Source organism: Lathamus discolor, chromosome 3 (assembly GCF_037157495.1).
Source record: "Lathamus discolor isolate bLatDis1 chromosome 3, bLatDis1.hap1, whole genome shotgun sequence".
Taxonomy (NCBI): Eukaryota; Metazoa; Chordata; class Aves; order Psittaciformes; family Psittacidae; genus Lathamus; species Lathamus discolor.
Window position 1 is genome coordinate 77,237,333 of NC_088886.1, and position 15,580 is coordinate 77,252,912.

At 34.5% G+C, this 15,580-nt stretch overlaps 1 protein-coding gene across 2 annotated transcripts in view; it reads left to right on the plus strand.

Moving 5' to 3' along the window:
- The window catches only part of GLS (glutaminase), a 64,476-nt gene that overhangs the window by 19,911 nt on the left and 28,985 nt on the right, over window positions 1–15,580 (plus strand). For both annotated transcript variants that reach the window (XM_065669934.1, XM_065669936.1), the window contains exons 7-11: window positions 4,791–4,849; window positions 12,439–12,471; window positions 12,742–12,800; window positions 13,962–14,028; window positions 14,548–14,598. In XM_065669934.1, coding sequence (XP_065526006.1) covers window positions 4,791–4,849; window positions 12,439–12,471; window positions 12,742–12,800; window positions 13,962–14,028; window positions 14,548–14,598 — 269 coding nt within the window. The remainder of the gene's footprint in view (window positions 1–4,790; window positions 4,850–12,438; window positions 12,472–12,741; window positions 12,801–13,961; window positions 14,029–14,547; window positions 14,599–15,580) is intronic.

Sequence of the window (15,580 nt, forward strand, 5' to 3'; positions counted from 1 at the left end):
ATGTATGAAGATTTAAATTGATGTATGAAGTTTGGATATGTGGAGTATTTGGCAGTTTGAACGTACGTAACTACTTTGAAGATCAGATTTGAAAATAAAAAATGATATTTATTTGCTTTCTGACTCTGATATAGTTGAATTTCATGTTTGTAATCAGGATTTTTATGAAGTGATATACAAGTATTTGAAAACTGGTTAGCTATTTTTTTATACTTACTGCATTAAAGATTCCTAAACCAGGATGTTCTTCGATTTCTTTGTTTACTAGTATTGAAATTCAAGCAAGACTATTACAAGGCAATTTTAAATCATAGCTAAAAGTGCCAACTTACGTGATTCTTAGTAACATTGTTTTGTTATAAGTTTTGAATAAATATCTGTGCTGCACAATGGGAATTTGGGAATTTCTGCAGCTTTATGAATACCAGATTTTAAAACTTTCTTTTAATCAAAAGGAACACATCAAACAGTTCAGAGTTCTGGAGGAATAAAGCAATTCCCATGTTAATTAAAATGAGATTATTATAGTTGATTGAAGTAGATCAAGAATCTTACATAGTAAAATGTGTCCGAAGTAGGTATCATCAGGAATAATTTTCCTGGTTATGGCCATTGAGCAGTTTGCAATTTTTTTCATGCCTATTGAGTTGATGATGCAACACATCTGACAGTACCTGTATGCATGTACAGTTAATATCTCTTATCCATACACATGACCTTCTCTTGCTGATAATCTGTAAAATTAGTGCTGTTAATATAATTTTGTGGAATTTAGTGCAGTAATAAATGTTGCATTGTAATTAAATGAGGGATCACTAGGAAACTTTATTCTGCTGAAGGATTTTGTTAACTGAAGACATCATTCTTTCTTTAAGTTATTGTCTTGGACAAACACTGTGAGCCAGTTATACAAGAAAGGCCTAAGGCAAATGATGAACAAAAAGGTCAGAAGAACTGGCAGAGGAAAAGCACTGTAACTTGAGCTTATTAGGGGAAAGGTCTGGTTTATCTATGGCATAATTGCATGGCAGGTTGGTAGAGCAGTTGTGTGAACTGTCAAACAGTTTTGAGATATTAAAAATTATGTATTTTTCACCATTTCAGTAGTGATGTTCAGTGGAGGCGTTTTCTGGTAACTAAATATATTTTCTCTTATTTTGAATTTAGATGTACCTATTAAATATGTTACAGCTGTCTAGGTAAAAGGCTGTTCTAGACAAGTATCTCCTTCCCACAGGGAGCACAGTGCTGTATTGGTAAAGAATGCATTTATTATTCAGAGGCTATTAGGTGGGTGGTTTATGCAAGAGGCAAATTGTTGAATTAGTGGTAAACTTAATCAGGGCACCCCAGATGAAGGCAAAGGGTTATTAAGACTTGTGCTTTTCATTAAGGCTAAAACCAGGAATTTACTCCAGAGTGTAATGATATAGTAATACACAACTTCTCTGCAAGTCTCATAAGATTTTTTTCAGTCTGAGCAGATCATTGCCTGTGTTATTTGGTTATATATAATGTATATGTGTGTTTATGATGTGTGTCAGCTTTGCAGAGTTTGATATCTTTCTAACAATTAATAGATGCATTTGTTCACCTTTTTGTTGCAATTACGGTATCAACCTTCATTCCTTGTTGTTGTACAATGTGAAATCCCCTTGCTGATGATACCCATTGTGCAGTAAGTCAGTAGTTGCTGCCACTTTAGAAAGAGACCTATGTGTGAATTTGCTTAAACATTAATGTAGTGTCAGAACCTATGCATCCCTAAGAGGTGAAAAAAAATATCTGGGAATGGAAGTGTTATTGATGGGAGTGGAAGACAGCTCTTCTTTGAAATAAGCAGGAATCTTTCAGAAGATTTTATTCAGGCATCTTGGCCGTTAGAAAAGGCCGGTATATAGTAAGTCTGTGGAGAGTTTCTTCCTTGTAGAATAGAACAGAATATTTCTGTTGGGAGTGACCTACAACAGTCATCTCGTTCAACTGCCTGACTGCTTCAGGGCTGGCCAAAGTTAAAGCATGTTATTAAAGGTGTTGTCCAAATGGCTTTTGAAGGCGAACAGGCTTAGAGCATCCACCATCTCTCCAGGATGCCTGTGTAGTTATTGTGGCAAGATAGAAGGGTTATCTGTCAATTACAGTTATCTAACTAGGGGAGGTGTTAAATGGTATTATCTGGTGCTTTCACTATCACTACCTAGGGATAATAGTGAAAATTGCTTTCCTGGGACCTAGGTGCTCTGACAGGGTTTATTCTGCTTAGAAGAGGCAGCAGTGGATTAATGGAGGGTGTCAGAGCTGTAGTGTGCTGGTTTTAGGCAGCAGTAGGAGACCCTCAGAGAAGAGCTTTTGTTAGTGTGTGGTAGGCCAGACTGCTGTATATCCCCGTAGCTGTGAAGGCTTCCACAATGTTTTTTCCTTACTGACTTACCAAGGCGGGAACAAAATACAACATCTGAATTTCAGAAGCACATTCAGAAAAGCCCATGTTTAATTTCATCAGAAGGTTCTTGCCATTCTTATGTGAGGGCAGCACATAGAGGTGTGTTGGTTGTAAAGGGGCCAGAACTGGTACATGTAGTTTGAGATTCTAAGCAATGAGAGGTGGGAATCTGCAGAGTAGAGGAAAATGTAACTAGGAATGCCTTGTGACACTGAAGGTAAGTGGAGACATCTTGAAGGAAATGAGATGCAGTAGAATTTTGAGGGCATATGCCCTGTGTGGACATATCACATTGATAAGCTTTTGAGTTGCCAAATGCTAAATAAGCATTGTATATCCTTTTTAACAAAATATGCATGTGATGTGTAGAGGGTTGTGTGCGATTTAAGTCATTGATGTATTTATGGACTGGAACGATACCTGATGTTGATGAGAGGAAGTGGTATACCCTACGTGTAGCTAGGGCAAGAAATGCACAAAGCCTGTGTTGTGTTGGACTGTGTTTCTGGAGTTGGGATCTCCAGTTCAAAAACTGGAGAGGGCTTCAGTGAAGGACTACCAAAGTGCTGTGCAGTCCTGGGCACACAGCTCCAAGGAGCAGTTGAAAGAGGAGGTTAGGAGCTCCCCTGGGAGCCACTTAAAACTCTTGAGGACCAATTGCAAAGGTGAAGGTTTGTGTAACTCTTCTTGGTAGTGGCAGGTGATACAAAAAGGGCCAGTGGCCTCCCCAGTGTGGCTTGGGATGTGCAGGCTGGATGTTAGGGTAAACTCTAGGAGGATCAGGATTGCTGGAGATTTAGAGGATTTGCCATATTTGGTGGTTTTCAAGACTTGAATAAAGGCATGACTGACCTGATGAAACCTTGGCAATAGGTTGGCTTTGAGTAGGAGGGTGGAGGAAATGACCTCCAGATGTTCCTTCTGACCAGCAGTCTGTGATGCTGGGGTTTGTCATTTGACTTGAAACACCTTTGACTGGTGTTCAGGCTTATAGTCCGTAAGGAGAGAGAGAGTTAGGAAGCCACAGAAGTGCTATGTTTTTCTTACTCAAAATCTGTTTTTAATCAAAAGTCAAATATATTTGACTTAAGGTATTGGTCTTAGCTTTTCACTAATAGAATAACTTGATTTTTTTTCTTTTTAAAAAGTTCCTTTTAATACTGGTTTTCTGAAAAATAGTAAAAGGAACTTGAGATCATTAGTTTTTTAAGATTATCTGATAGTTGTATATGGCTAATTGCTATTGACCATGACCAGTGTAATTTTCATGGTAAAATACATGTCTGTGTATATACTGTGAATATGAGACTAATCTCCAAAAAGCAGTCATCTCAAGTTCTTTTTAAAATGTGTGTGTGTTATATAGGAATAGTGAACTCTGTGTACGTTTTTAAAATGAATGTTTTGGAGATAAAGTAGTAATGGCAAATAAAAGGAAGAATTCAAGCTTATCACAGTATTAATGCATTGAGAATTGGTTGAGATTTTCAGACACCAGAACTCTCAAGAATCAACATCCTAGTTTAAAGGCACAGCAAAAATGTTAGTTAATACAACAACAAAAGAAGATAATTAGGAGGTAGATGTTAATGAATGAAAGTATTTTGGAAAATGGCTGATAAGGAAAGCTTCTTTTGGAAAAGAAAGATTCATTCACATGAACAGGTAGAATGACTGGGAATGCAAAAATACTGTTGATAGGGAGGTTAGTGATAAGAAACTTCAGTGTATTAGGTACATGCAAGTCAATTATAAAGTAAGTTCTAGTGAGGATGAGTAAATTGTTGTATTGCAGGAACTGCCAATAGGAACCTCTTGATTTTTAAAAAGAAACAGGATTTTGTATTCATGTGCAGCAATAAAGAAATTCAAGAACTGGAACCCTTTTTGTTTAAGGAGCTGTCTGAATGCTTAAAATCACTGACTTGGTAACTTGCAGGAAAAATTGGAAGTCCTTTAAGGATTGTTCCACTTGGATGTGTTGCATTGCTCAAATCTTGAAACGCTGAGGAGGATTCAAAATGTTCAAGAAAAGAAATGACAGCAAACAGATAAATTTACTGGGCTATTAATCAGTGTAAGGCTAAGTGTGTTCCAAAGTGTAAAAATACTTTGCTCACAGTTACAAAACCTTTTGTATAATGTTGGACTAAAAAGTTTTTAATTTAGGATGGTATTCCATAATCATAACTTTAAGTCATACATTAATACTAGGCTTTACCTTAGTATTTATATTTTTTTCTCTTAAACACTAGTTAATACTTATAATTTTTCTCTTAATCACTTTTAGTTTTGTTTGACTAATGTGTCTTGGTATGTATTTGTAATTGAAAATCTTATTTCACAGACAGGCCTCATAACCCTATGGTGAATGCTGGAGCAATTGTGATCACGTCTTTAATCAAGGTAAAAAGTTAATTTTTAGTTTCCCTCGGAGTATTTTAATAGAAGGTAGAAAAAGTATCTTGTGCAGATTATGAGCTGTTTTCATTTTGTGTGTGCATTATTGGATGGCAGTTTACTCATGAGCGGTAGACAGGCTCTGATGATTTGGAAACAGTAACACTTCCGAACAAATGCAGTATTAGATTGGTAGGTTTTTAAAAGTAACAGTGCAGCTGAAAGACTCTTTTTCTTTAGAGTTTTTAGTTTTGTTTCCTTCTTCAACTGCACAGTACTTGATACTCTCTTGAGAGAATTGCCTCATACTTGTTAAATGCTAAGAATATATCCTCAGGAGTATACTCTGTAGCACTCAGAAACATGTTTCTGAATGTCTAATGGTCTTATATAGTATAAAGTTACAAGAATATTTCTTGCTGTGCAAAAGAAATGCAAGGGACTATAATCTGTACAGGAGCAGTGCAGCTATATGTCAGTTTTAATACTGAATTTGTCTGCTATTAACATACTCTACAACTAAACCATGTTTAATTTTGATGCTACATAGTTTCTGCCGGGATGCTAAATGTGCTTTCTTGAATAAGTATGTTTGGAAACAGTTACTTGTGTTTTATGGAGTAAAGCATAGCTGGATAATGACAAAACATCTTTAGTCCATGATCTTGAGATTTCTAGATAACTGTATTTGATTTTTCCTTAGTATAGGTGTATATATCTCTTGAAGTTGTAAGTGGCACAAATTCAGTGTAATGCTAATGTTTGTCAGATACTTTACTTGTATTTTCTGCCTTTTTTTGGTAGCCTCTGGTACAATAAAAATACTATTTATTTTTATTTTTCCTGAGGGTACCTGCTTAGAACTGTAGGGAACATGTCAGTCGCCTGGAGTTTTGAAGTAGAAAACTTAATACTGTTACTTCAGAGGTCTAAAAATCTTGTTTTTTCTTTTTATGTTTAAGGTCCCATCAGTGTGTTTCCTACTTCCTATTTCCAAATTGTTGATTTTTAAAATTACTTAGATCATGATTTTCTGTTATTTTATATTTAAAGAAGGTGTAAGAACTCCTGCTTAAAGACATTTATCTTTAATAGCTGTAGGTGAAAGAAAATGGCCTTAAGTATGACAGGTAAATTTATTCACGTTTAATATCTTTTTAAAGGTTGACTGAGCATTGAAATTCACTTTGGATAATAGTGAATTTTAAAAACCTGACTGAACACATTTGTCTGAAATGTTAGTCCTACAACAACATGCCCTACTGGTCAGAAGGCAAGACACAAGCATGTGCCTCTTGAAGGCACATAGTTCTTGATAAATGGTGTACTTCTGAATAGATAACATGGATTTGTTTACTGCATGCAATTGTGGTATTTATTAGAAGTTGGGGGATTGTTTTTGCTGGGTGTTTTTTTAATTTCTTTTTTTCTGTATTGTTCTTATGAAGAGTGTTGCATTGCACTAACATTTTTTGCATGTGGTAACTGCACGTCTAATGGACGCATATCTTATCACACTCCATTATTTGTTTCCAGTATCATTAAAATGTAGATTATATTATGTACTGCTTATGCTAAGATACCATTTATCGTTTGAATAACTAACAAAAGTAAACATATTCTGAGGAAAATTACATAGAGGGTCACAGGTACAAAGTTACTTAAGAGCTGCATTTGTTGTGAAATAATTTCTTCTCAGTCTCCAACTTAACAAAATTCCTACTAACTGTTCAGCAATTTAAGTAATTGGCGTCTATATTTGATTTAATCTAAGTATGTATTTATTTATTTATTTTCTGGAAAAGCTGGCTTTATTAACCTATGTTTTGCCCTCAGTTCCTGTGCATTCATTCTGTCTGTTAAGGTGTTACTTGCGTATCTTGAAGACTCTGTATGGCACTTAGAGTCCAAGAAAATTAAGAGATTCTTAAACATGGTTGCATTCAGCATGTACGACATTCGTCTAATGGAAACATGTTGATAGCTGTGGAGAGATTGTTGCTGTATTTCACTGTTAAGAATACTTTTACCTCCTTTGATATTCATTATTTTACCTTTCTGAGAAACTGATTCAAGAAGTCTTCCAAAATTATGTGCATCACACTGAATTTAGCAGCTGTTAGTATGCATGCTCTTGCACACAACTGTCCTTAGTATCTGACATATCTGACACAAATTACAATTACTAAGAGATGATGCTTTTTGTCAGAATATGTAATGTTAATATAACATTTCTTTGGGGGGGGGGGGTTGGGGGGGAAGGGTTCTTAGCATCATATCCCCAGTTCCAAATTTAAGAATTTGGTATACACACCTTGGAACTTAGAGCATAGACCTAAACTGTAGCGTTACATTTAGTCCTTCCTATTCATAAGAAAGTGTGTGTGCATGTTTAGTACAACATTTGTTTGCCTTACTTAGGCATGACTACGTCATACTTTTACCAGCTTACATGATTCTTCTGTTGTCATGTGCTTGGAACTACGATATATTTACCTTTTGATGCTTTAGTTCATGGCTCTGTTCTAACTGTACTTGCATTGCACTCCACAGACTTTACAGCAATTTAAAGCATGTATCTACAATAAAAATGCTGTAGCAAAAGGACCTCCTGTGGGCCAGTTTTACGGAAATAAAATTTTCAAAACCCTAAGAACCTTTTCCTTTGTTTGTAATTATACAGCCATTTGCCTTTATTACTACTTTCATAAATTGCATCATTGCAACAATTTTCAAATAACTCTTACCAAAAAGAAAATTGTAGTGGCAATTACGGAAGTTTGTGGAAAAGTGATATTTGATAAAATTGTAAATTCTTCCACATCTCCAAGGAAATACAGGTGCTTGAAATCAGAAGATTCAGATTTAGTACAGATTCTGTGCTCTGTAACCCCTCAGGTTTTGGTACATCACATTGACTAGGAAAAGTCTTCATTGCCTGTAGTATGAGCAGGTATTTAGTGTTTGAGCTGTTGTTTTTTTCTTAAACCTCAAACTCAATTCTCAAAGCCTGATAACTCCAGAAATATTAGTGTTTGTTTCTGTCAGCAGCTGCCCACTTATGTGTATCTTTCCTGACTGGGGAGGATAGTTCATTAGAGATGCAAATGAGATGAAGAGGAAAGGGTTCAGAGTGAAATATGTAGAAGGAGGCAAATGGCTGTGGAAGGAATCATCAGAGATTTGAGATTCCATCTGTAGATAGAAGTCTTCCTAGTAAAACAGCAAATACAGTGTTTATAAATCTTCCAAGTGCTGACAGCCACATGTACAATCTTACACAGACTGCGACAGACTAGAATGCTCAGTGAAGGGGGAGGTATTCTATGGTGGCAAATTAATGTGGGAAGCATTTAGACATGTTGGGGTGGCACAGCAATAATCATAGTCCTTGCAGAAAAGGTGGTGTACAAGAAAATGAAAATACTGATCTTACTGACCCTGAAGAAGCTTAATTCAATGAAAGCTTTTTGTTAGTGGTTTTGGGGTTGTGGTTTTTTTTTTATAAAACATAAACGTGTATCTGATATAACAGTTGGACTTGATCTTAAATGTCTTTTCCAACCTGGTTAATTCTATGATACATTTAAGAGCTTTCTGAATATGCTGATAGGTCATAAAATAAATGAGGCAAAGTGTGGTGGAAAAACCTGTCCAGCTGTGCCAAGGATCTGTTTGCTGTCAGGAGAGTTACTGGGAAACCTATACAGTTATGGCTTAATATGTCAGGAGTGGGAAAAACACATGGTTTATTGGGTTTATTTGACAATATAGTTACAATAAATAGTACAGATTTAACTTAATTGCTGTGTGCTACCCATTGCAGTTTTCCTTCGTGATAGACTGATGTGTAAATGTACATATGTACCACCTTAAAACATGTGTTGGTGTTGTGATCTTCTCTGCCAGATACTTGTTTTTATTTTGGTGAAGTTTGCTCTCTTCCTGAGTTACTAATTTTCCTGTAGTAACTAATTTTGGATAGAATATACTTTCATGTTATTCTGCACTTGCTTTTGATTATACCTTCAGTGCATTGAACATTATTTGACATAGAATATGTAGTAGTGATGTTTAAAATGACATATATTGAACGGTCACATGCAAATATTTTAATACCTGAAGGACACAAATAATTCCTACATGTATTTCAAATAGTTATAGTACTGGTCTTAGTGGGTCAAATGCTGTCGGTGACAGTGTGCTCTCAAGTATTTCAGAGCTGCAGTGGCACGCTAAGCAGTCAAGACACCAGTTCTCACAGAAAAGCCCCAGATTAACACATATAATTAAAACCATATGTAAGTACAGAAAACTAAACACATTATTAGTTAAGTTAATGTAAAATGCGCAAATGTAAAAAATGTTTTCTTGCATCCTTGACATAGAATTAAGATTATTTTATTTCCCCTGGATGTTTTTCATACAGTGATAGGTTATAAATTTGGCTTAAAAAAAAACAAAACAAAACAAAAAAACCTAGAAATTATTTTTAAACTAATCTTATGTTATTAGAAGATTATAAACTTCTTATGATGCAGATGTTTTTATTAGCTTGTCTTAGATTCAAAATTGAAAAATGACTTTAACAAGAGACACATGGTAAGAGCTTATGTGGTCTAACTGTGTAAACTCAATGTTGATCAATGAAAAGTGGCTAATATTAACTACTTTTCTAATAAATATTGCCTGATTTTGTTGTTGCAAGCTCTGGTGAGTATCCATGGGTCTCTTCTTTCCTATGTACATGTAGGCATGCAACCTATGCAACTGCTTATATTTTTCTAGTAGAAATACAGGTAATGGAAGTACCTTGTTTAAAATGGAAAAAGAGAAGATCACTAGAACCTGACACAGTCAAAAAATTCAAATTTGTGATTGACAGCTGTAGTGTCCATTGTGGCTTTAAATATTTACAAAATTGTATTGAGCTGTCTTCTGCAAGTTTGAATTTTCTGCCTCTCAAACTGCTTCAATCTTAACATTTTCAATTTCATTTTGTGTTCATTTAGAAGTGTTTTTTCCATATGCGTATACACACGGGCATGTGTACATAAGTGTGTATATGAACATATGTTCCAGTAAGTGTACTAAGTGTTTGTGGAGTTAGTGCATGGAATGTTTCCTTTGATATTCTAGACAGATGTATTGCATCTGAACTTAAATACTTTTTGAGAAATATTGTCACAGTGCCCCCAACCTTATACAGTCAAGCTAAAAGTAAGAAGCACTTGCTCAAGAACAGAGGTTTTCTTGTCTTTTGTTTAAATTATTATGGAAACATTGGTCAGTACTCTGAATGTTAGGTTTTTATATTTGCAGTTGAATTTTAATCATAGAATATGTGTTGCCCCTGTATCTCTTCATCTTTTTACGAGCAGCATACCTCTGTCAGCTGCTGAAAGAGGGAAGCTAGTATGTTGGGGTTTTTAGTTGTCATGTATATGGAAGCAAAATTTCCTGGCTGAGTTCTGCATTATGTTAAATCCCTACTGAGGTCTTGATCATGTCATTACTTAGGCAAATATTTTAGCTATATGAGCAGTCTGATGTTGGTAACGATGCTTTTGTGTTTGATACAGAGTGCGTATACAAATGTGTGGAACCTCAGAGACTAAAAATACATCATCTGAGTTAGTGTATAGAAGATTTTCTTCCCAAAATACAAGATGAGATGTAAATTTTAAAAGGAAAACTTTTTTTATAACAAGTTGATGTGGAAAAAGTTTGCTCACCAGTTTTATATGCTGCTGGGAAAGCCAGGTTTTTGTTGAAGGGATAGGACTTTTTTTTTTCTACTACACACAAAAGTGAAGCATTATGTGTTTAGATTTTTGCAGAAAGCATGATCCCTTTCTCCCTCTTTTTTTTTTTTTTTTTTTAACAAAAAGAACTTGTTTCAATTTATTATATGTGTCTAACCATACAGTTATCAATGCAGCATCCCATGACTAATGCTGACCCACTTTCCCAGAAAAAGATGTTCATTGTGCATTTGAAAGGTTGAAAAGGTTTTTGTGGTTTAAATGTTGTTACATATTTTACAGCATTAGGATCTATGGAATATTTTGACAACTGCAACAGTTCAATGAAGTTGGTAATTTCTTCTTTTAATTATTTTTCATTGAACAGATTTGGAGATAAATTTTTAAGACTTATGTTCTGGTATATTATACAGAAACATTTTGATGAAATGTATCTTTTTTTTTTCTATCTTATTGCAATTTAGCATTGCCTTTAAGAGTAAGGTTATTAGCCCTTAAGCATAAGGTAACCACTGATGTATAATTTGACCAAACAGTGTGGTGTTCCTTTCAGCTAGTGATCGTACGTGTATGACTGCACATCCTCTTGTAGCTGAGCTGATGCATGGGCTTCAAAGATTATCTGCAACACCATAATCCACATACAGAGTGGGAAATGAGACTGGCTTTATGTGTTTCGTTAAGTAAAATACTGGTTGATACAAAGCTTCAGGTTTTTTCCACGTCCTTCCCCATTCCCACAGTGCAAATAGTGTCTTGAGTTTGCTTGAGATGTGTGAAACAGAATTATGTTATCTAAATAGAGTATCTTCAATGCTAAGACTATTTATAAAAGCATCTTCTCCACATATATTATTTCCATTTGTGGATGTGGTGCCATTGTTTTTCAAACTTACTTAAAAATTCTAGTTGGCTATTTCAAAAATTTAAAAACTCCCCCAGGTACACCATGTGCTGTTATTTACCTCCCACCACTCTTTAACCATCTTGCTACAGAAATTTGTGAAAGGTCACCTATCAGAGACCTGTAAAGAATTAATACAGTCTTTAACTAGCAGCTATTAAAATGTTATTAAACTGGAGGGAAGGCCCAGAAAAACACCCCTCCTCCTCCATGAAAAAACAAACCAACCAACCCTGAGAATTAGGTTTCACTCTCATCCTTAAGAGGGATTTAGATTTTTTTTTTTTTCCCCTTACATGACATAAAATTCTATTTTTCTAGCTGTTTATTTTTTAATAGGTAGGACATTAATCAGATATTAAATCAGATGTTTTTGATTCAATGCAAATATTTTTGTAGTAAGGGGTAACACTTTATTTTAAGTCTTTCATCTAAATTCTTAGAATGAGTGCTAGCCATGGAAATACTTTAACTTCAGTAGCCTGAATTTTTCCTATGCTCAGCTCTGTTTGTAATACATAAATACCTTTGGGTAACTAATCTATAAAAAATTAGTGTTTTCATTATAATTATTCCAGTTGTAGTTACTTTGGTATTTTTTTTTACATTTACTTTGTGCTAAACACGTAAAGTTGAATAGAGAGCACTTAAAATAAAGCATACCTTTTTCAGTTTAAAGTAATTTTCAACATACAGGCTGTTTGATAAAACTCTTATAGTATTGTATTTTGTAATTTAAATGATAATTAAAGCTTTACGTATCTAACACTTTAATGTTTTCATTAATATATGAAATGATTGTAGTACCTTATTCTTAATTAGCCTCATACCTTAGTTATATGCATTAAAATTCCTAATACTGTTAAGTGAACTAACTTCTTTCTTCTGTTAACAATTTTTGTAAATCATTTTTTCTTTTCTTGCAGCAAGGAGCAAATAATGCAGAAAAGTTTGACTACGTAAGTTAATGTTACAACATTCCTTTTTTAACTAAACTCAGTAGTAAACATTTCAAGATGGTAAAGGGATTGCAAGTGAAATTTTAGTAATTTCAGGTGTTTTGTCTTTTTGTCTGCACTTGGTTGTTTACATGTATACTGATGTCAACTGCATTTGTAAACGTGTTACAAGATTTTTAGGGTAAAGCTGAATTAGAAGTTTGTTAGTTGTAACTTTTTAATGCTGAAAATGTTAGCATGCTTTTCCCCCATCCTCTCTGTCTCTAACAGGTAATGCAATTCATGAATAAAATGGCTGGTAATGAGTATGTTGGATTCAGTAATGCTACGTAAGTATTTTTATTTATTTAATGAAGTTAAGTGGAAAATGCCTCAACTGATAGTTAACCTATTGATCTTATGGCAAAGTTAGATGTTTACACTGAAGCTATCACTTAATCTCTAATATTAGAGGGCGTCTTTGGCTTAAAATTTACAAGAACTAAAGTTGCACATGTTTCTGACATCACTGTGGCTGAATGTCACATAAAAGTATTGGTTATCTCTTCAAGACTTCATTACTCTTAGTGCTCTCTTGGTGCTATGTCAGTGAGAGCTGTAAGTGCAGCTCTTACTGGCATTCATATTAAAAATTAAACTCTGCAAGCTGAAAGATGAGTATCAAATGTTTAGCAAGCATACTTTTTACCATTGAGACTCTTCATGCTTGAAAATAGATGATCTTAAGGTCTTTTCCAACCCTAATCATTCTATAACTCTTTTTTGCACATTTAAATTATTTTCTAAAACAACTCCCCTCATTAACTCAAATGTATAGCATTCCAAAAATCTTGAGATCATTTTGAGGCAGCAGTAGGAAAATCATAAATATTCCATATAGCAGAATTGCTTCCAGGTTGCAGAGAAGTAGAATGAGATCAGCTAGTGTTTTTCCTGAGCTTTGTTAATATAAAAATGCTTACCATGGAAAGAAGCAGACAGGAGAAAATTACCTATGCTTGTATCATACAGATTCCTCCTTCAGGTTTCATCCTTAATTAATCATCATGATAAACTGTGCAGCTATCAGTCGATCGTTACCTAACCTGCAACTTAATCTTCAGGTTCCTCTCTAGTTTGGTCAGTGTTGTAAGTGAATTACTCATTCTCTGCAGCTCTTGAGGAATGTTTTATTCCACTGTGGCCTTTTTAGATAATGCTTCGAACATCAGGATCTTAATGCTGCTTTGCCTTATGCCAAAGTCAGCTGTGTATGTGTAGATAACCAGTACTGTGTGTATTCAGATGTCAAAGCTAATTCACTCCAGTTGGGTGTGCTGGGATGAGCTTCTAAGGCAGCATCTGTTCTCTTAGTAGAATGTTTGTGTTCAGCAGTAGTGTATCTTTTACATGCAGTTATAGTGAATGACATGATGAGTCTCTGAAATTCACTGGTTTTCTTTGAAAGTTTTATGTGTTGCCTTTTTTCATTTTTTATTTCTTTATTTAAGGTTCCAGTCCGAAAGAGAGAGTGGAGATAGAAATTTTGCAATCGGCTATTACTTGAAAGAAAAAAAGGTTGATCTCGTTTGTTCACTGTATTTTGAAGACTGTGTGCTGGGGTTGTTTTCCTAGTCAGTGGAGATGTTTTATTTATTTAATGTACAGTATGGCATAAATTATTCCAATGTTGTGTATGCTTTATACTGCTACTCAAAACACAGTCATTCTACTAGAATGCTGGTAATCTTTTTTCTGCATCATAGCCATGATAATCTGTTTTATTTGTCATAAAATGCATAATCTGTGCTGTACAGATGACTTTATAAAACTCTTAAATGCAGTTTTCTGATTTAAAGATGTCGAAAGCTGTACTAAAAATACTTTAATACCTAGTATATTGACCTCACTCCACTGTTACTTTTAAATCTGGTGAGACTTCATATTTTTACTGCTGCATTGAAATAAATATTTAGTTTAAAATCTGCCTAGTGCTTAATGTGCTGAGAAGAATATAGATTAATTAATTTCCGTAAAAGTCTTACTAAAAATAATAATAATAATTTCCCCTAAAGACTCTTTGTTTTTCTTCCTCAGTGCTTTCCTGAAGGCACGGATATGGTTGCTATACTAGACTTCTATTTTCAGGTAACTGACTTGAAAACTGGGACTTGTTATAGACTTAGAATTATTATAAGCTGTGGAAGCTGATTTGTTCATAGATGTGAAGGCTTTAATGGCTTATAGTTAAAACATATTAGGTTCTGCTAAACTCTAGAAATGAATGATGTACACCTGATGTATCCAGATTTGGTTTTGTTTGTGTGATATCATTAGGTATCTTTACTACTAATGCAAAGTAGCAATAATCTTGAAGTTCCTAACTGCTACTGTTTTAAAATGTCTTGTATTCAGTGAGTTTGACAAAATATTTTTGTTTTTTGTAGTTGCTGCTCTTTAATGTATTGTGAAGTACTTTTAAACTCTGTGTGTAACTAGAATAGTATATGCACCCTCTATTGTAAGCTCAAGGGTAGTGTTATAACTGAAATGAGTATCTTTTCCTTTTTGTTTAATTTGGTGCTTATGAGTAAAACGAAGAATCTAGTCATATGTTCCCCTTCCCCATTTTTTTTTCCTTTTTGACTTTCAGCAAGTTACTTGCAACTGTCACAAAGTGAGAACTTAGCAAGTGTGAGGTATTTCCTCAGTAAGGGTTTCCTAATGTTAAACCATTCACAGCTCAGGTCTGCTGCATATATTGATCAAGAGGCAGTTCAAGCTGTACTGATTGAGTCTGGGATAGTTTTTTAAAAAACCCAAAATGGAACAAACTAACAAAAAAAACCCAACCCAAATCCTCCCCCGAAAAAACCCAAACCCACCTGAATTTAGTTATCAAATTAATCTGGTTTTGATTCATGAGACTTGCTTGTACTTGTGCAAATTACAAACAACATTTTTTAAATGCAAATTTTATCTGAGGTTTTTGTATTGGGATGCATCTTTATATGGAATGACTGTTTATGAAATAAGGTGCATGTGATTAGCCTTAATTGACCTTTTATTGAATTGGAAACTAGGTGCAAGTTAATAGTCTACTGTGAGCTTCTGTTCTTATAGAACAAAA